The 22,816-nt window shown below is 39.3% G+C and overlaps 1 protein-coding gene across 4 annotated transcripts in view; it reads left to right on the forward strand.

Moving 5' to 3' along the window:
- The window catches only part of TIAM2 (TIAM Rac1 associated GEF 2), a 183,198-nt gene that overhangs the window by 122,467 nt on the left and 37,915 nt on the right, over positions 1-22,816 (forward strand). For all 4 annotated transcript variants that reach the window (XM_070733750.1, XM_070733752.1, XM_070733751.1 and 1 more), the window contains one exon: positions 5,603-5,706. In XM_070733750.1, the coding sequence (XP_070589851.1) occupies positions 5,603-5,706 (104 nt within the window). The remainder of the gene's footprint in view (positions 1-5,602; positions 5,707-22,816) is intronic.

Here is a 22,816-nt window from a genome sequence, read left to right on the forward strand (position 1 = left end):
ATGAGTATCTCTCATATATTAAGTTTCACCTTTTAAGTTGCATTACTGAAATAAATGAATGTTTGTATGATATTCTGATTTTTCGAGTTTCACCTGTATTTTGCAAATGATGTACAATAAGACATTAAGGCCAAAATAACGTTTTGGAAAATGCCTCTTATTGCTAATTTCAGGGATATGACTTTTTGGAATCAGCGAGAACCTTTTGGATTTCCTTTCCTTGTGCAAATATTCTGGATTACTGGTATAAGTCCCCTGAACATGTATTTGAGGATACACTTCAATATAATGTCTCAGTCTAACATTGTAGAGCTGATTTTGAGATTACAAATAACTATTTTATATCTGCCGTTATGACATTAATTAACAATACTGTATATGACCCTCAAAATGTTGCTAGACTACAACTTTCAGTAGCTTACACCTTTCTTTAACCACTCCAGTCTCAGGAAGAGTAGGAGAATAGAAAAGAGAAGGAAAAGGAGTACAGTACTTTATTTTAAGGTACTATACACACAACCCCCAAATCTATTGGCTTTCTGAAATTTGCACCTCTTACAGGCAAAATTGCTGGTGAGAGATTTGGGACACCTTTCCTACATTTTAGAGTACGGCTTTCGATATGCAACTTGAAAGCCAAGTATGGCCTCTAGCCTAAAAAACCAATGATGTATGTCTGGTTTAAATTTCACCAGGAACCATATTGAGTTTGAGATAAACGTTGAGAGCTATTCCCATTTTCTCCCATCCATGATATCCCATTCAAAATCTGGACTGCATTGCAAATTTCAGTTTATAAATCCCTCTCCCCCTGAATTCCATTAACTCTTATCTCGCACCAATTTAGTGCTGACCATTAGGTGACCAGATTCTTGTATACAGTGGTCCCTCGACTTGCGCGTTCTCGATTAGCGCGAAACGCTGCAATGCGGTTTTTCAAAAAATATTATTTAAAAAATAAAATATTAAAATATTATTTAAAAAAAAATTTTTTTTTTTAAAAAAATTTTTTTTTTTAAAAAAATTTTTTTTTATTCTGTTCCCTGAATGGAGACCGCCGGCCGCTCAATCGGGCCGGCAGGGAACAGAATGGAGCCTTCCGCGGCGGGGCTGGTAAGGGGGGGAGCCGAGGGGGGAGCCGAGCCCAGCCCCGTGGCATTCGCTTTCCTCCCTGCCCCGGAAGCTCTCCGAGGTTGCGAAGGAGCCCACAATCAGTCTCGGCTGCGGGTGGGAGGAAGGCAAATCCCCCGTGGGCTCCGTTACATTTTCCGCTGCCAGCCAGGCCATGCTGGCGGCAGCGGAACAATCGCTGGGTGGAAGGCGTGCTCGGCTCCAGCCGCTTTCGGCCGAGCCTCCCCGGCCAAGCAGCCAGGGAAGTCGAGCCAGGCGTGGCGGCGGCCTGCGCCGATGTTCCCCGCTGCGACGGAAGGCAGTCGCTTGGCTAGGGAGGCTCGGCCGAAAGCGGCTGGAGCGGCAGAGCCGAGCACGCCTTCCACCCAGGGAGTCCTGCCCTTTCATTCCCGCCGACCACAGGGGCGAGGGGTGGGGATGAAGGGGCAGGACTTCCCGGGCGGAAGGCGTGCTCGGCTCTGCCGCTCCAGCCGCTTTCGGCCGAGCCTCCCTAGCCAAGCGACTGCCTTCCGTCGCAGCGGGGAACATCGGCGCAGGCCGCCGCCACGCCTGGCTCGACTTCCCTGGCTGCTCGGCCGAAAGGGGCTGGAGCGGCAGAGCCGAGCATGCCTTCCGCCCGGGAAGTCCTGCCCCTTCATCCCCACCCCTCGCCCCTGTGGCCGGCTCATCCAGGGGGGCGTGTGTGGACTGGCAAGCGGCAAGCGGGAAGACCAAGGGACATTCAGTTCCTTCAGCCGCCCAACACCTGATCCGCTCCGCAGCGCGGCAGCAGCGAGGAGCCGAAGATGGGTTTTCCCCTTTGCCTTTACCCCATCTTCGGCTCCTCGCTGCTTCCGCGCTGCGGAGCAGATCAGCTGTTGGGCGGCTGAAGGAACCTCCCCTTGGTCTTCCCCGCCGCCCACACGCAAACTCCACCATCTGCGCATGTGCGGCCATGAAAAAAATGGCGCACATGCGCAGATGGTGGTTTTACTTCCGCATCCAATATAACGCGGAAATCGGTTAGCGCGGGAGGTCTTGGAACGTAACCCCCGCGCTAACCGAGAGATCACTGTATAGTCTTGAGCAGTAAACCTTCTGAATTAGAATTTCTGTGCAATCCTGTTTTTTCACGCCTGACAGTGCTTTGTGAAAGCATTTTTTCCTTGATGTACAATTGCACTAATATAAGGCTCTGGAGGGGAAATAGCTAATTGCAGGATAACTAGTAGGCAATGAGAAATGATTGACTTAAGAGTTCATTTACTCAAGAGTTCACAGCTTATATGAGGGTATTCGGTGTTAAGATGAAATGGAAATTGCTTATGATCAACCATTACTGAGGATCTTAGAAACATAGAAACATAGAAGTCTGACGGCAGAAAAAGACCTCACGGTCCATCTAGTCTGCCCTTATACTATTTTCTGTATTTTATCTTAGGATGGATATATGTTTATCCCAGGCATGTTTAAATTCAGTTACTGTGGATTTATCTACCATGTCTGCTGGAAGTTTGTTCCAAGGATCTACTACTCTTTCAGTAAAATAATATTTTCTCATGTTGCTTTTGATCTTTCCCCCAACTTGCCCGTCGGGACAAGCAGACGCCTTAAACATGATCTAAGTATTGCCCACAAGATCATATGCTGCAACGTCCTGCCTGTTGGCGACTACTTCAGCTTCAACCACAACAACACAAGAGCACACAACAGATTTAAACTTAATATTAACTGCTCCAAACTTGACTGTAAAAAAATATGACTTCAGTAACCGAGTTGTCGAAGTGTGGAACTCATTACTGGACTCCATAGTGTCATCCCCAAACCCCCAACACTTTACCCTTAGATTATCCACGGTTGACCTATCCAGATTCCTAAGAGGTCAGTAAGGGGTGAGTACAAGTGCACTAGAGTGCCTTCCGTCCCCTGTCCTATTGCTCTCCTATATCTCCTATACCTTTCTTCTATTCCTATATCTATTCTTCTATTCTTTCATTGATATGTTTTATTGCTATATCTTCTCTTCTATTCTTTCTTAAATATATTTTACTATGAGTATATCTTCTATAACCTTCATCATGTATTTTACTATGTGTATATAGATATATACCCACTAAAGCCCTCATTGTGTATTGGACAAAATAAATAAATAAATAAAATAAATGAATAAAATAATAAATAAATAAATAAATAAAATATTCCTATATCTTCTCTTCTCTTCTTTCTTAAATATATTTTACTATGAGTATATCTTCTATAACTTTCATTATGTATTTTACTATGCGTATACCCACTAAAACCCTCATTGTGTATTGGACAAAATCAATCAATCAATAAAATAAATAGAGTCTGGTTATTACGTGAAACAGAGTTTTAGATGGAGCAATGTGCAGAACTTAATTCTTTTTGCAATGTTATGCACTAAAAAGATCCTTCTTTGAAAACAATTTGTTGTTTTGAACTATTCCCATTTCAGCGCTATCCCTTAGAATAATTGGTTCCGCAATGCAAGCAGATCTTCCATTCTTATTTAGTTACACTATTTCTCTGTTTCATCCTCTGTGTTCAAGCAGTGTAGACTCTGACTCTCTCTCTAGCATGATCTAAAATAGAAATAATTGAATATGTACTCTCCCAGTTTCTACAGTGGTAGGGCATACCTAATTTTGCTATGCCATCTGCTTTTATTTTTAGTGTTTCATCCTACTCCCCTCTATTAGTGTCAATAAACTAAAAGGCAAGGCCGCATCCTCTACTGAGAGGGCAGCTTGCCATCTATTCTTGATATTTGTTAACATATTTTTGCTGCTGTGCAGGAGGGCACAAGTTCAAACGGGTGATATTCAGAAGAGAACTGTAAATGCTGAGAAATTATTTAGCAGGCTGGTAGTTAAAAGTGCATCCCTCATTCCTCCTTATGCCTCATTGCAGTTTCCTCATTTACAGAGAGAAGAGGGAGTTGTAAGAGTGGTGTGGATTAGCATGCAATTAAAGCCTTGTTAATTAAATGGACTAAAATATCATGAAAAGTTGCATCTGCCTCCTCTCTTTTATAATATGGAGGGATCTGTTTCCCCCTTAAAACAGAGGTGTACTTTTGTTTCTCATTTGTTTTCTTGATCTCCAAATTTGATATCAAAACCTCCAAAGCATGCTTACAATCTGCTTTTTTTCAATTTTAATATGTTCACATAATTACCACAGTGCTATGTTCTTTGCATGCTTTGTACTGCTATGGAGGTTTAGTAGGAGCTGTGTTTTCTGATGTTTTCTCTGCTGCTTTGTTTGTGATCCCATCTGTTCATAGTGTGCTCAGTATTTTATTGAATAATTAATGGTGAGGGAAACATTTTGTTCTTTTTGAAGTTTAGTGACTTACATTATCTTTTCTTTGAATGATAGTGAATCATATATGGTTTGTCAACACAATACAACATAGTGACATTCATGAAATTAAATTGGCAGCTCAAAACATTAGTGCATATGGGCATGAACGCAGACAAAATGCTAAATTATTTCAGTTTCTCTGGAGTTGCCTGGCATTCCTGACTTTCCAAGGCTTTATTGTATCTGTTTTGCCTAAACTTACTGCAGCGAACATATCCATATATATTTGGTGCATATACAAAGTCCATTCATTCTAATCATCTCTTGAAGAAACTGATATGAAATTTTCTTTTCATTTTTTATGAGCTACTAAATCCAACTTGCAAATTTGCAAATGACATTAGATGGTAGCAAAGAGATCCAGAAAATCTCAGGTTCTCTGCTGCCCACTTGTGGTATCTCTGATATTTGCAGCCCTAATCTGGTGGACCTAACACATACTTTTAAATACAGTAGTCGCTGATTTACAATCAGTTGCTTAGCGGCAATCTACGGAGTCTACAAGTCTACGGAGAGGGGTGGCATACAAATTTGATAAATAAATAAATAAATTTAATAAATAAATTCAAAATTATGACAGGAACACCCCCCAAAAAAGGTTTAAGATCAACATGACCTACGACTTTAATAGGTAGGTTCTCTTACAGTCATCAGTTGAAGACTACCTATGTTGGCAAAATATTGTTTCTATTTACATTTTATCTTAATTGCTGCTAGATGAAGTAGTAATGCAAAGAAGCAAGCCAAGGTTCTGTTCTTATTTGAGCCATTAATAAGTTTAAGAACCACAGTAAGTTTCTGGACAATGCGTTCATCCAAGAAAATTATTTTATATATATGCAGACATTTGTGTTGGCTGTTTTTTCCCCCCAGCCAGCACACACTGTTCCACATTGTAGACAGATGATGCTGGGGAAGGCAAGCTTTGAAGTAGCAGCCCAAATATTTATATTACTTTACATGGGATTATTTTAGCTGGAAAAGCCAATTGGATCTTCAGGGGTCTGTTTCCTGTCACTTTAATGAAACAATTATATCTAAATGAAAGTAAATACATATATTTCTTCTTCTGATACCTAACTTTTAACTTTTTCAAAAAATACAGATTTCAATCATGTGCCTGATGTTAATGGAAGTCTAAAAAGAAGCAACACAGATGGCATGCTGGACCAGATGCCAGGGAAGGAGAAACTTGATTTACCATTCAGGGTAAGAGCACTGCTTAAAAGTTAATGCAGAAAGTAGAGTTGTATAGAAGGCATGCAAACTGCTTTTGCGGGTGGGGTAGCACTGATTTTGTGCATACAAACCCACATCTATATGCATATAAATTAAATAAATAAATAAATAAGTAAATAAATAAATAAATAAAATATCCATTGATACAGTTACATATATAGCAATAGTACTTAGACTTACGTTCTGCTTCACAGTGCTTTACAGCCGTCTCTAAGCAATTTACAGGATCAGCATATTGCCCCCAACAATCTGGGTCTTCATTTACTAATCTTGGAAGAATGGAAGGCTGAGACAATCTTGAGCCCGTCAGAATCGAACTGCTGGCAGTTAGTTGGCAGTCTGCAGAATTAGCTTGCAATACTGCATTCTAACCACTGTACCACTGTGGTTTATATTTATCCCTGACTTGTCAATATGGTGTAATAAGATGTAGTAGAAACAAAGTACTATTCCATCCTCAGCCATGAAAGGTCATTGGATGAATTTGGGCCGTTCTTTCTCAGCCCAGTCTTCCTCACAAAGCTATTGTTATGAAGGAAAATAGGGGGAAAGGGCATTATATGTGCTGTTTTAAGCTCTTGTACAATAATATATATGTCTAATTAATTTCTTGAGTCAATATTGTATAAGTAATACAATTTTGATGTATTAATTAAGGTGCTGATTTAGAGATGAAGATACTGTGAGTTCTAGGCCTGCCTTAAATATGATTCTCTCTATCTCGGCCCAATCCATTTCATAGGATTGTAGTTTTAAGAAAAATAGAGGGAGGAGTATTATGCATGTTTGCTGCCTTCACTTATTTATAAAAATAATAGAATAGAATTTTAATTGGCCAAGTGTGATTGGACACACAAGGAATTTGTCTTGGTGCATATGCTCTCAGCGTACATAAAATAAAATATACATTTGTCAAGAATCATGTGGTACAACACTTAATGATTGTCATAGGGGTCAAATAAGCAATGAAGAAGCTATATTAATAAAAATCTTAGGATATAAGCAACAAGTTACAGTCATACAGTCATACATGGGAGGAAATGGGTGAAAGGAATGATGAGAAAAACTAGTAGAATAGAAGTGCAGATTTAGTAGAAAGTCTGACAGTGTTGAGGGAATTATTTGTTTAGTAGAGTGATGGCGTTCGGGAAAAAACTGTTCTTGTGTCTAGTTGTCCTGGTGTGCAGTGCTCTATAGCGACGTTTTGAGGGTAGGAGTTGAAACAATTTGTGTCCAGGATGTGAGGGGTCAGTAAATATTTTCCCCGCCCTCTTTTTGACTCGTGCAGTATACAGGTCCTCAATGGAAGGCAGGTTGGCAGCAATTGTTTTTTCTGCAGTTCTGATTATCCTCTGAAGTCTGTGTCGGTCCTGTTGGGTTGCAGCACCAAACCAGACAGTTATAGAGGTGCAGATGACAGACACAATGATTCCTCTGTAGAACTGTATCAGCAGCTCCTTGGGCAGTTTGAGCTTCCTGAGCTGGCGCAGAAAGAACATTCTTTTTTGTGCTTTTTTGATGATGTTTTTGATGTTAGGTGACCATTTTAGATCTTGACATATGATAGAACCTAGAAATTTGAAGGTCTCTACTGTTGATACTGTGTTGTCTAGTATTGTGAGAGGTGGAAGGGTGGAAGGCTGACATTTCAATAGCTACTTCTGTTCAGTTTTCTCAAAAGATACCTTACAATATAATACTATAGATGGATATAGCATTGCTTCCAGCTGTATGGATTCAGCTCCAGTGATCTTAGAAGCTGATGTCTTAGAAGAACTTGAACAATTAAAGATAAATAAGGCAATGGGTCCAGATGGCATCTACCCCAGAGTTCTTAAAGAACTCAGATTTGTCATTGCTACCCCCCTGACTGATTTGTTTAACCAATCCCTGTTAACAGGAGATGTTCCTGAGGATTGGAGAATGGCTAGTGTTGTGCCTATCCACAAAAAGGGCAGTAGAGAAGAAGCTGGTAACTACAGGCCAGTTAGCTTGACATCAGTTATAGTTAAAATGATGGAGACTCTAATCAAAAAGAGGATAAATCAGCACCTAAAAAACAATAATTTATTGGACCCAAATCAGCATGGCTTTACTGAAGGCAAATCATGTCAGACTAATCTCATTGATTTCTTTGACTATGTCACAAAGGTGTTGGATGAAGGTGGTGCCGTGGATATTGCCTATATGGACTTCAGCAAAGCCTTTGATACAGTTCCACATAAAGATCTGATAGATAAATTAGTGAAGATTGGACTTAATCCCTGGATAGTTCAGTGGATTTCCAGCTGGCTGAAGCGTAGACATCAGAGAGTTATTGTTAATGGCGAATATTCTGAGCAGAGACAGGTTACAAGTGGTGTGCCACAAGGGTCTGTTCTGAGTCCTATTCTTTTTAATATGTTTGTGAGTGACATAGGGGAAGGTTTGGTAGGGAAGGTTTGCCTATTTGCTGATGACTCTAAAGTGTGCAATAGGGTTGATATTCCTGGAGGCATCTGTAATATGGTAAACAATTTATCTTTACTAGATAAATGGTCAAAGCAATGGAAACTGCAGTTTAATGTTTCCAAATGTAAAATAATGCACTTGGGGAAAAGGAATCCTCAATCTGAGTATTTTATTGGCAGTTCTGTGTTAGCAAAAACTTCAGAAGAGAAGGATTTAGGGGTAGTGATTTCTGACAGTCTCAAAATGGGTGAGCAGTGTGGTCGGGAGGTAGGAAAAGCAAGTCAGATGCTTGGTTGCATAGCTAGAGGTATAACAAGCAGGAAGAGGGAGATTGTGATCCCGCTATATAGAGCACTGGTGAGACCACATTTGGAATACTATGTTCAGTTCTGGAGACCTCAACCTACAAAAAGATATTGACAAAATTGAACGGGTCCAAAGACGGGCTACAAGAATGGTGCAAGGTCTTAAGCATAAAACCTATCAGGAAAGACTTAATGAACTCAATCTGTATATTCTGGAGGACAGAAGGAAAAGGGGTGACATGATCGAAACATTTAAATATGTCAAAGGGTTAAATAAGGTTCAGGAGGGAAGTGTTTTTAATAGGAAAGTGAACACATTCTGTGACACATTTAATAGGAAAGTGAACACATTCTGTGACACATTTTATTGAAAGAGTAGTAGATCCTTGGAACAAACTTCTAGCAGACGTGGTTGATAAATCCACAGTAACTGAATTTAAACATGCCTGGGATAAACATATATCCATCCTAAGATAAAATACAAAAAATAGTATAAGGGCAGACTAGATGGATCATGAGAGCTTTTTCTGCCGTCAGTCTTCTATGTTTCTATGTTTCTAGAATAGAATAGAATAGAATAGAATAGAATTTTATTGGCCAAGTGTGATTGGACACACAAGGAATTGTCTTGGTGCATATGCTGTCAGAGTACATAAAAGAAAAGATACCTTTGTTAAGAATCATGAGGTACAACACTTCTATTCTATTCTATTCTATTGTACTATCAACACTGCTGGTGGAGTTCCTTTTCCAGTCAGTTCATCCAGTCAATTCATACGGGTGGTTATAGGCTTGCTAGAGGAAAAAGATGTGAAGCAGAATCTTCATCTTAAAAAGAAAATAGAAAAGAAACCAGTTCTTGAGAAATGTATCTGTAGTTTTGATGTATGTGATGCAGCTTAAAACATTTAAAATGCTCCCTCTCCCAGCTACTATGTATGTCAAGTATAATCAGAAGAAAACTACAGAAACAAGTGTAAGCTCAAGGGAAGACAGGAAAGGAGAACTTGCAAAGTGAATGAAGCAGAATCAATACCTCCTTGGGTTCTACCCGATGGCATCAATAAGCAATTATTTAACATTTTTGTAAGGGTTATTTGCAATCAGATAAAAAGAAATATGAGTCAAAAAGTATTCCACCATTCAGATAAATTAGGGAAAAGTATTTAGCTAAATTTTTAAAAATATGCCATCTTTATTTTTCATTTTTCATAATGTTCATATATTTTGAATCCTATTTTGTGTCATGACGACCATGACAAAATATTTGCATGAATTTTAAGCTATGGCAAAGTAGTCATTGTGATCTTCCCCTCATGCCAAGGTCATTGTTCTTGCATGACAAAGCAAATCCACATTTTAAAGTAGTTTGTAATGGCCTGCTGTTACAATGGTAGTTTGTCATTGCGATTTCGGTACGGTCCAGATAGATTTGAGAACAAATGGGTTTGGGTACCAATTCGAGTTGCAGGGGAGTTAATTCAATTGAAAGATGATGGAAATGCCTACATTTTTTGCTATTATTTTTTCTTCTTCTGTGCTTGTCTTTTTAATGAAATCAAAGTCATTTTGAAACAAGAACTCTCTTTGTGTATGTATGTGGAAGGGGAGGAATGGCCGTTTTCTTTTTCTAGTTGAAAGTATATAAAAAATTCATTTGAGGAAAAGATAGCAGCATTTATATCCCAAGGGTTATAAGCATAAAGCATTCTTTTTTATATTTTTTAAAAAAATTTAAAGATAATACACAGATTGCTTACTTTGGGGAAACAACCCAGAAAGAGCAGCATAAATGAATGCATTACATGAAGATAAAAATAAAGGACAGCTAATGAGATATACTATGGCTGTCACATCAATTCTATAATTCCGCTTTGCGTTTTAGACATCTGTGCTTCTGGTTAAACTCTTCTCTTGCTGGCCAAAATGTTCCTTCTCAGCTATTCTATAACAGTGGTTCTTAAACAAAATGGGAACATACTATTTAGAGGGGGGAGAAGGTCTGAAATTCATAATGGTTAATAAGTTAGAAATATAATTGGTGTTGCACTTTTTGAAGGAACATTAAGGAGGAAATTTAATTTAAAAAAATGAATGTAACTGGATGACAAAATTAGGAAAAAAAACTTTTGCAACTTTTTTGATGATTGATATTAGTTACTAACAAAATACTGCATTTTATTCATGAAAAAATAGAGGGTACAATGTATGTTGAGAGAAAAATTTAAAAAAATTACACCCCCCCCCCCAAAACAGTCCTTCCTTCCTCTGTCCCTCCATTCCTTCCTTCCTGCATTGGCTGCCGATCAGTTTCCGGTCACAATTCAAAGTGTTGGTTATGACCTATAAAGCCCTTCATGGCACCGGACCAGAATATCTTAGGGACCGCCTCCTGCCGCACGAATCCCAGCGACCGGTTAGGTCCCACAGAGTTGGCCTTCTCCGGGTCCCGTCGACTAAACAATGTCGTCTGGCGGGACCCAGGGGAAGAGCCTTCTCTGTGGGGGCCCCAACCCTCTGGAACCAGCTCCCCCCTGAGATTAGGATTGCCCCCACCCTCCCTGCCTTTCGTAAACTCCTTAAGACCCACCTTTGCCGTCAGGCATGGGGGAACTAAAACACCTCCCCCTTGCCCATGTTGTTTTGTTGATTGATTGACTGTGTGCCTGTTTTTTATATATACTGTTTTTTATAAGATTATTAATTTAAATTGGAACTGGATGGGTGGGCATTGGATTTGGTATTGTGTACTGTACTGTTTTTTATTATTGTTGTGAGCCGCCCCGAGTTTGCGGAGAGGGGCGGCATATAAATCCAATAAACCTAACCTAAACCTAACCTTCCTTCCTTCCTTCCTTCCTTTCTTCCTTCCTCCTTCCCTCCCTCCATTTCTCCTTCCCTCCCTCTCTTTCCCCTTTTTTTTTGTTCTCTCTCTCTTTTCCTTGTGCTCTTGTCACTCACCAGCGGGCCGGATAAATGGCCTCAGTGGGCCGCATGTGGCCCGCGGGCCGTAGTTTGGGGACCGCTGCATTAATTATGACAGGGTTTTTAGTTTTTTTAATATTATATTTGTGCCTGTATAATACTGTTTTTATCATTGTTGTGAGCCGCCCCGAGTCTTCGGAGAGGGGCGGCATACAAATCTAATAAATTATTATTATTATTATTATTATTATTATTATTATTATTATTATTATTATTATTAACCTGGGAATTGGGACCCCTTTGGGGGTCAAACAACCATTTCACAGGGGTTGCCTAAGACCATGGGAAAAGACAAATTTCCAATGGCGTTAGGAACTAAAGCTTCTATTCTGGCATCTGGGAACATATTTTTACAATCCGACCAATCAGGCGCTTACAGTGGGAGTGGCCCTTTGATCTTCCTGCCAATCAGCTTAAATCTCTGTTGGGAGAATTGGCACTAGATTATGGTTGGGGGTCACCACAACATGAGGAACTATATTAAGGGGTTGCGGCATTAGAAAGGTTGAGAACCACTGTTCTATAGCTTCTGTAAGTGGCTTATAGATCTGCTTGACTGAAGCAAATTTTCAGTGACTAAAGAAAATGCTCATTAAAGTTCAGCTGCCCACCTGCTTTCATTTCAAACAAAGAGTTCCTATCAACTTCCATTCCTTCAGCTGTTACAATTTTTCTGCAGTGCACTAAAATGCTACCATTTTTAAATACTCTGAAGTGGGGGCAGGGTTGTGTGTTAATTGATGTCTAGTATTTATTTATTTGTTTGTTTGTTTATTTATTTATTTATTTATTTATTTGACTTGTATGTTGCCCCTCTCCAAGGACTCGGGGTGGCTCACAACATATCAATGAAAAACACAAGTATATAAAATACATCTAAATCCAATTAACATAAATAGTTAGTTTAAAATATTCTAAAAAGTTAAACATTTAAAAATCCTTCTTTCAAATACACATTGCAGACATCCTACACATTCAATGGCCGGAGGCTCGGGTCTATAGGTTTTCAAATTTTTACGAAAGGCAAGGACGGTGGGGGCAGTGCGAATCTCTGAGGGAAGCTGTTTCCAGAGGGCTGGGGCCCCCACAGAGAAGGCTCTTCCCCTAGGACCCACCAAGTGACATTGTCTAGCTGACAGGACCTGGAGAAGGGTGACTTTGTGGGACCTAACTGGATGCTGGGATTCATGTGGTAGAAGACGGTCCCGTAAGTAATGTTGGGCGAACCGAACCCACACAATTCGGGTCCATACCGAATGTTGTGGTGTTCGGCATGCCGGACCCAAACCTGAAATTTTTGTAAAATTCGTGATTTAGTTCGGCGTTCATACCAAACACAGCAAAAGCCACCGCCCGGCTGTCATCTGCTGAGAAGAGGAGGAGGAGCCGGGTGCCGGTGGCGGCGGAGGAAGGCAAACACCGGGGATCTGTCAGCCAGTTGGGAGGCTGGGAGGGAGGCACAAAAGGAGCTGGGGAATCCCACGAAGAGATTCCATGGGCGGAGCTTTGACGTCATGTATACCGGCAGGTTGCTAAGGATGCCAAAGTGATCACTTCCTGGATTCCATGGTGTACGTGACAGTGTACGTGACGTCAAAGCCTCGCCCCTGGAATCTCTTCGTGGGAGGTCTTTCAATGGGAGGTCTTTTCATGTTAATGGGAGGTCTTTTCATGTTAAAAAAAATATTTTTATGAAAAAGGCACTGCAAGCAAAGGGAGGTCTTTTCATGTAAAAATAACTGTTTGCTTGCAGTGCTGCTGCGGCGTCCTTTTTTGTAAAAAAAAATTTTTTTTACATGAAAAGACCTCCCTTTGAAGGAGCTGGGGAATCCCTCCCACGAAGAGATTCCGGGGGCGGAGCTTTGGCACCACGAACCGTTCAGGTTTTGGTTCGGCTGAATTTTGCGTGAAGTTCGTCCGAACTTGCTGAACCCCAAAACCGTTGGGTTCGCCCATCACTACCCGTAAGTAATCTGGTCCCATACCATGTAGGGCTTTATAGGTCATAACCAACACTTTGAATCGGGTCCAGAAACCAATTGGCAGCCAGTGCAGTCCACGGAGTGCTGGAGAAACATGGGCCTACCTTGGTAGGCCCATGACTGCTCACGTGGCTACACTCTGCACAATTTCTAGTTTCTAGTTTTACATTACTAGTTCCTTTACATTAGGAACATAATCGATACAATACAGGTTGTCCTTTACTTACAACAATTCATTTAATGACACAGTTCATTTTATAACACCACTGGAAAAAGTGATATGACCATTTATCATACTTGCGACCGTTGCAGCATCCCCATGTTCACGTGATCAAAATTCAGATTTTATTTATTTATTTTGTATAACAAGTATAGGATAGTAGTTTGTATAAGCATAACATAAGTAGAAAGTAATGATTAAAAAAAGACAATAGGACAATAGGACAGGGATGGTAGGCACAATGGTGCGCTTATGCACGCCCCTTACAAACCTCTTAGAAAAGGGGAGAGGTTAACTGTAGACAATCTGAGGTTAAAGATTTTGGGGTTTGGGGAGGAAGCCACAGATTCAGGTAATGCGTTCCAGGTGTTGATCACTCTATTGCTGAAGTTTTATTTTCTGCACTCTAGTTTGGAAGGTTTATGTTAAGTTTGAATCTATTACATGCTCATGTGTTGTGGTTAAGGTGAAGTAGTCACTAACAGGAAGGACATTTTGGTATATGATTTTATGAACTACATTTAGATCAGATCGGAGGCGCCGTAGATGATTCACAGCTGATTCATGTTTATGATAGTTGCAGTGTCCTGGAATCATGTGAACACCTTTTGAGACCTACAAGCAAAGTCAATAAGGGAGCCAGCCAAGAGTCACTGAAATCCATGTCTGTAACTGAATGACTACAGTGATTCACTTAACGGTGGCAAGAAAGATAATAAAATGATGGAAAACTTAGGCAAATTAATTTAGCAACATAAATGCTGCTCTTGAGAACTAGCTCTACAGCCAGTCTTCACCTGGGCACATTTTGAAGCTCCATTATTGACTTTGCTACTGACCTCCTGCATCTGCATATATGTTGCCTGAAAATATCTGTGATCAACCTTGATGGATTTAAAATAGCTCTGTGTTTCTTTTAGGATCAGTGTTCAAACCAAGTTCAACACCCTTGTGCCATGAAAATCCAAATTCATAGCTCCCCGTCTTCACTTTTAATAACCTCTCTTACTATCTAAAAACAGGTCACAATCATGTTCCAAGTTTCCTTGCTTAAAATAAGATGGAGATTGTTGCATTGTGTGTGTTCAGTTGCATCTTTTTTTAAAACAACTGCAACATGCTAGTCAATATATCACCTGAAGATGGAAGCAAACAGATTTTTCTCAAGAATTCCAAGTCCTTTAGTGCTTTCTTCCATAAGCCTAGAATTAACAGCAAGTTCAGATGAATGGCTATGCCTTAAAGCAAAATGGTAATACGGATATAAAGAGTAAACTGGCTTCAAATATTTTTTTCTTTTACATTGATTGGCCAGGATCCTTGTAAGAAATAGTAGAAAAAAAGATAGACAAAATTCTTATCTTTAATTCTCTTCCTCAAAAGACATGCGATCATGTGTGTGAGTGTGCATGGATTCTCTTAGAAGCTTGGTAGGATTGTTCACAATGTATTATGGTTAATGTTAGAATTCTTTGTCTCAGATTATGTAAATACTTTTAGTAGGACACTCAGAGCCATCTAAAAGTGTAAAAGTAGTTCCACTTGGATGAACCTCCAACTAAAGCAGGAAGATTGATAACCCTACAATTTCCACAAATGGTTGTCCTTTTCTTGGAAAGTGCCCATTAGACCAATTTAGTATGACCCATCTCCAGCAGTGTGTGTGTGTGTGTGAGAGAGAGAGAGAGAGAGAAGGAAGGAGGGAGGGAGGGAGAAAGGGATGGGGATAGGGACGGATGGATGGGGAGTTACAAAATTATGATTGCTGTATGGTAGCAATCATGTGAATGAAAGCCAAGAAAAATGCATATCTTCCATTTTTAAAACAAAATAAAACATTTTCTTTCTTATAAATAGCCATAAGACTTTTGCAGCAAAATGCTTCTGGAAAATGCTTGATTTCTGTCCTATTTCCTACTTATGTCGGATTTCCCTGGATGCATTCCCCCCCCCCCCCAAAGTATAGTGGCAGAGGAATATTGTCACTATGTAATATTGTAAAGTGTGGGGCTCTGTGGAAGTGCAGTGTGGAGGAGAAGAGGGTGGTGACGCCAGGAGTTTGTCAGTGCAGATTGGAAGAGCAATCAGTTTAGGGAGTATTTCGTGAAACGGAGATTGCAAGCGATGCTCAGCTCTTAGCAGAGAACAGCTTGAGATAACTGGGCTTGGAGGGAGCGGATTCTTTTTCCTTTTTATATGTAAGTGAAGACAGACATTCTGTTTCATCTAAACTTCATAAGTGCATCTGTTTGTCTATATATGTAATGTACACTTATGTTTGATGATGTTGCTTTCTTTTTTGGAAGCTGAATCGTGTTCTATATTTTAAAGCTTAAGCAAAGTAGCGCCTTACTTTAAAGATAAAGCTGTTTTAGTTATAGATGATTTTTTAAAAAAACACAGATTCGTTGTCTGTGGGGTGGAGGAACTCTGCTCATACCTGTCTTTAGTAGATTAACAAGTGAGTAGCTAAATTAATAAACAGAAATGACTTTTGTCAGTAAATGTAAAACTGGGCTAAAAGAAAAGGAAACTGAAATGGTAGTAATAATAATTTGCCGAAAATAAACAATATTTTCTCTTTTAAGGACTGTGAAAATTATGTTACGTTTAATTCTAATTTTAGATATTTCCCCCCAGTGATGTTCTTTTTTTTTTTTTAGTGATTCTTCACTCTTTGCTTTTGTTAAGAAAAAAAGAGAGAGCATGAAGATAGTTTTCTTTTACAACAGCAGTGAAATGTGCTTCAAGATAATGGACAGAAACACACTCAGTAAGATTCAGCTGGATTAAAATATAGATTTAATGAGAATGGTGCATCCTCATCAATTGCCTTAAAAACATGTAGGAGTATTGTTAAAAGACTAATATAAGACCTTGACATGCCTGAGGATGTAGTCTAATTGCTGATTGAATTATGTGTGTTGAGTTGAGTCATCTGAGGCCCTGGGTGCTCTGCCTCCTTTTGTGTAAATGCTACAAAAGTGAAGACCTACACCTTAGTTATTCACTAAGGAATGCCATGTTATAGAGCATAGTTGAATCAAGCATCCGCCTTTAATTCTTTCTTACACATGTCTTAAGTTCAGGCAAATTTAATTCCAAGTAAGTATACTGAGAATCACACATTCCCCAAATTCTTTGAAAGGTGCTATTTCTGTGAATTTGAAATTCAAAAACGATGATGCATCTTATATTATTGTTATTAATAGAATTATTTATATTACAGTGAAATGTAATATACATTATTTAAAAACTTATAATGGTTTTTCTCACTATCCTATTCATTAAGATAAAATATTTATAAACTTTATAGAGAGACTATGGCAGATGTGAATATAATTGGTATGACACTTGACCACCTACCAAATAGTGAAGATCTGTGTCTGGAATGTAGCATGGCTTGATAAACTGATTTTTATATTTCAAAATAATATTTCCATGTTTGAAAAAGATTGAGATAGAATTGTATTTCCAAAGAAAATGGAATGTTGCATTGTGCTAGCCAGCCTCTACATAATGAGTAGCCATATAGAAACAAGAAAGAAAGCATATTAAATGTTTTAATGACCAGTAAGCTGTGCAAGGCAAGGGAAGGTCCATTTTACTGTTCAGTCCTGAAACTCCAATATAACGTCAAGGAAATAGACGTATATATAGATAGGAGATGTGAAAATTATGCTGGAGAAAAAACAAGGGGTGATTTTTCTTCCTTTCTTGTGTTTATAGTGTTGGGATTTGGGTGAGAAGCACTATGACATAACTTAGAACTTCTCTGGGTCAATGGACTGTACATCCATGTCCAATTCTTGCCTGTGTTAAATTGATATATGCTCAGGATTGCTTTAGGTGAGTTTTGACTGTAAATTTGGAGACATGTGGCTGTCAGGTGAAAGAAACCAGGGCCCAGGATAGAGTTCAGAAAGCACTGTGAGATTATTCCATTTAACCTGTACAGTATTCAAGAATCTGGTCTATTAACAGTCAAGGCAAATCGGTGCCAGATAAAAGTCAACAGACTTCAGGGGAGGCTGAATTTGGGTCTTTTTTGAGGGTGTAGAGACTCCCAACTGATGATGCACTTGACTCCCACCATCGCAATAAGTTTGGTCCTCTCCTACAGCGACCAGTGGTATATTAACTATTAAGCAGACTAAGCATGTGTTTAGGGTACCAAGCCCAAAGGGAGCACCACAAAGTTGGGAAAAAAAAGAGTTGTAAAAAATAAAAATGATAAAACTAGGAGGGTGGCACCAAGATTTGTCAGTGTTTAGGGCACCAGTGAGTCTTAATCTACCACTGATCAGTGTGCACAAGAGCATTGGGAGCTGAACTTAATAGCACTACAAGCTCTAGTGTTTTTTTAATATGTCAGGAGGTTCTTGTAAAATCTAGATGTGTCTGCTAGTTGTTACATTCTTGAAATTCCAAAAATGTTGCAACAAAGGGTCTTTGCCTGAAGATCTTGTATAAAATTACAGTACTGTGTTTTTGGAGTATAAGATGCACCTTTCCCCCCCCCAAAGAGGGTGAAAATGTCAGTGCATCTTATACGCCAAATATAGCCATTTTTGCCCCCCCCCAAAGTCCCATCCCCGCATCCTATTTTTGCAAAAAATGTGTCCATTTTTTTCCAAAAATGGGGTGTTCAGAGAGTATGAGAGGACTGCAGAGTGCTCTTGGGGGGGTCTAGGAGGAGGCAAAAATACTATTTTTGTGAAAAACAGGTGAAAAGAGGCCGTTTTTGCCTTCCCCCAACCTCTAGGAGCACTGTACAGGCCTTCCAAACCCTCTACGCCCCCCACCATTTTTAAAAAAGGTGAAAATGGGCAATTTTGCAAAAAAAAAAAAAAAGGGGACATTTTCTTTCTCCCCCCAGCCCCCAGAAGGACTCTATAGGCTTCCCAAAGCCTCTGCATTCACAATGTTTTGCAGAAATGGTTAAAAAATGGGTCCATTTTTGCTAAAAAGAGGGTACGCAGAGGATTTGGGGGGCCTGCAGAGTGCTCCTGGGGGATGGGGGAAGGCAAAAATTACTTTTTCTTACTTACCTCTTTGAAATCTTAGTGCATCATATAGTCCGAAAAATATGGTAGGTTTACTACCATATTATAAAAAAGCAAGCAGACAATACAAAGAAATTAAAGAATTTGTACAATGTAAATAAATTAATTGTGTGGTTCTCCAAAGGTTGGACTAGAACTGATGCCATTTTAATAATCAGAACAGATTATAGAGTTAAAATGAGAAATAGATTGTCATTCAGGCCATGGTTGTCCCAAATGTGCTTTTTCAGGAGGCAAATGGACTTTCCTGTTTTTTTCTTTGGTGACATGCTCATCCAAGAAGCTTCTTCAGCTCTGGCAGGATAATAGATACAATTTGGGATGAACACCCTTTGAATAGTGTGGGAGTAGGAATGGATTTTTTTGGGGGGAGGGGGGGGAAGAAATTGCAGACTACAGGAACTAGGAGCACTACTGAGGTGACCTGAGGTTATTGATAAACTTCAAAGTGCTTCAAAGACCCTCTAAAAGGATGCAAATGACCAGCTGTCTGCAAAGCCTCTCATTCCCCACTATCCTGTCAGAGTTGAAGAAGCTTTTTGGATGAGAAGCAAAATGTCTTCAAAGAAAAAAACAAAGTCCGGTTGCCTCCTGAAAAAACACCTTTGAGAAATAGATTAGCTGTAATGCTATCACATGACATTGAAGGCAGACAGTTAAATGTAACACACATTATGGCTAATTCCATAATTAGGTGGAACAATCCAAGGTGGGACACACAGCACATGGATTCAGTATAACTGAAAAAATTTTCTACTGAGGTAAAATAAAAATCCGTTTCCTGAGTGAACATTCAATTTCTCTATTTCAGTCTCGTCAGTTTTTGAGTTCAACACTTCCCCAAATTAATCTTTAAAATATTAAGCAGCACTTTTAATTCATGAAAAGAAAATGAAAAATGATTTTGATATCCCAATGCACATGTTTTGTAGGTGTTTGTTAATTTGGAAACAGTATTCCTTCTGAGAGGCTACTATGTGACAGGTTGCATTTTAAAATTGTTACCAAATATAGAACAGGTTCAAAATAATTTCTTTCGTATTGACAGATTAGCAAACTGTTGATGACACAATTCCTAAGTTATGGAGCAAGCTTATAAATGATTCCCTTTTAAAGCCTGAAGGCAGATTATGTCAACTCCAATGGAAAATGCAAATAATCCGATGCATAAGAAACACATTTGAAAATTATAGTTTTTCCAGAAAAAATTGCAGCCAGTACTTACCACTATAAACTGTCCATCATATTCACAGCCCTATATGTTATATAATTATACAATATACCAATATACTCTAGGGGCAGTTATTTGGATAGAAATAGACCTTCCATTCTGAAGATCCTATCATATTTGTTTATTTCTGCTCTCCCACCATTTTGTCTTTTTAATTTTTGTTTTAAGAAAAATAAGAAAAAAATGAAGAGAAAAAAGAACACTAACAACATATTTTAAAAAAACTTCAGACTTCAAAATTTAATCACACAGAAAAATATTGAATTGTCTTTCCATTATATTGATCAAACACCAGCTTATAAGCAAATAATAAACATATCATAAATCCAAATTGGATGGCACAGTTTATCCATTATAGAAAATGATTGATTGATTGATTGATTTGATTTGAATGCCGTCTATCTCCCTAGGGATTCTAGGCGGAATAGTATTCCTTGCAACCCTCCCAATTCATTAAGTTAAAAAAAAATCTAAGCTATTAGTAGTCATATTAGCTCATGAAGATGTTTTTAAAATATCTAAAATATCAAATTGGAATTAACCCAGATTGTAAATTTAGTTTGCAAAAAGGGATCCAAATAGTATTTCTCAATCCCAATTTTTCCAAAAGTGGAAAAAACCAGCATATTGCAGAATTGTCATGATAGCAAAGATTTACATTGTTGTTTTTAAAATGTCATATCATAGGTTAGGGATGGTAACATGGCTTGCAGAGAGAAGCAAAGCCAAAATATTTCCCTGTTTTAAAGCTGAAAATTAGGAAAGTTAACGCCACCGTACTCCAATTTTATGAGGGACTTCTTGTCTACAGAATTTTTACCCAGCCTTTAAATCCATATAAGCCTTTTTAAAGATAGTCAGTCCCACTCTTCTTCCTGACAGCATTTCATTTTTTTTAATTAAAATGAGAAGAACAAATAGTGCTGGCTTTTAGAAATGTTAGTGTTAATTGCTCTGTTACATAAGCACATATTTTTACTTCTAATTAATCCATGATGCCATATTAAACATTTACACATATACAGTTGAACTATTTTATAATAAAAGGTTTTCAGAGACAATATGCAGATTTCCCATGTTCTTAATATATTTTCTGTCTTAGCCCAAATATCCTTTCCCTACTTAATCACTTTTAGCTCAGAGATTAAATATATATATTAGGATTTTTTTTCTCCAACCTTCCATTTATTACACCCATAATGATCCTCATTCTCTTCAACACAGCAGAAGCCTTTTGAAGCAGTTGGAATTCCTATTCCTGAACATTTCAGGGTCTGCCAAATCAACTACTTCATTATTCAGTCATTTAAATTAGTATCATTTTAAATAGTGCTGGTGCCCCTATGGGCCTTTAGGGCGCTTTTTCCAACCCAGTACCTGTAATAGATTGGGTGAGATCATAACTTCTGTAAGTCTCAGGGACAGCGTTCAAATGCTCCCGGATTGCTTGTGCCTGCGAGTCATCAGAGAGCCAGTCATAAAGGGAGCGTGAGGCTCCGCCCACCCACCCGGGCACCGCTATTTGGGTTCTTTTACCCTCTGCATATGCTTTGCGCATGCACAGAGGGTAAAATAACCAAAATGGTGGTGGGTGAGTGGAGCTTCACGCTCCCTTCGCGGCCAGCTCTCCGACAACTCACAGGCATGAATGTACCGGGAGCCTTTCACCCCTGCTCAGGGAGCATGATTTTTGGCAAATTCTGGGAGTTTGCACACAGTATTTTGCAGTGATACGGTGAAAAGTATCACTTCCTATTTTTCTCTTTATTGAGAATGAAAGCATTCCATAGGATATTTTAAGCTACACATGACTCTGTAAGCATTTGCAAGATCGCTGCATTTAAAGCTAACCCAAAGCTTTATGGAAATCCACATAGATAGGCTGGTTTCTCATGATGATTTATCACAATGTCTATTAGTTGATTTTGGTGTTGTCCTGGTCCAGTGATGGCGAACCTATTGCACGGGTACCATAGATGGCACATGGAGCCATAACTGCTGGCACACCACTCGTTGTCCTAGCTCAGCTACATCATGCATGTGTGTGCTGACCAGCTGATTTTTGGCTCACACAGAGGCTCTGTGAGGGCATTTTTGGCTTCCAGGGAGCCTCGGGGGGATGGGGAAGGGCATTTTTACCCTCCCCTGGCTCCAGGGAAGCCTTGTAGCCTGAGGAGGCTGAAACATGAGCTACTGGGATCACCAGAAGTTGGGAAACAGGCTGTTTCAGGCTTCCAGAGGGCCTCCTTGAGGCAGGGGAAGCTGTTTTCGCCCTCCCCAGGCATGGAATTATGGGTATGGGCTCTTGGCGCATGTGTGATAGTGCATGCACACGCTCTTTCGGCACCTGAGAAAAAATAGGTGTGCCATCACTGGCCTAGTCATTATATTATGGCATTTATGACTATTTATAACCCCAGACCATTCATTCATATTCATGATTCCATAATCTATGCCTTGGCTCTTCTTTTAAGTTAAGGATGGTGTTGACTGGAGTCAGAAATAATAAGTCTCCATGAGATTGTAATCTCCTTGGGAATGTTTATTGACCACAATGGGAAGCATGATGTTGGCTTATCATGGTATTCAGTACAAACCACAATGTTGAAGAAATGATAAAACATGTGCTAGGATATCACAAGACAAACCTTGGCATTTTATGCCTATGCAATGTCAGATGCAAATACTGTACCTCTCTTTTCTAACCCTGTAGGTGCTTAGATGTTGATTATGTTCAAAGTTAAAAGTGTGCTATGAGAAACATTCTCCTTTTGAAGATGGGAATGGCTCCAACTTGATAGCCTTCTGTAAAGCTTTTAAGGCAGTGACCTTCAAACTTG

Source organism: Erythrolamprus reginae, chromosome 1 (genome assembly GCF_031021105.1).
Source record: "Erythrolamprus reginae isolate rEryReg1 chromosome 1, rEryReg1.hap1, whole genome shotgun sequence".
Classification (NCBI taxonomy): domain Eukaryota; kingdom Metazoa; phylum Chordata; class Lepidosauria; order Squamata; family Dipsadidae; genus Erythrolamprus; species Erythrolamprus reginae.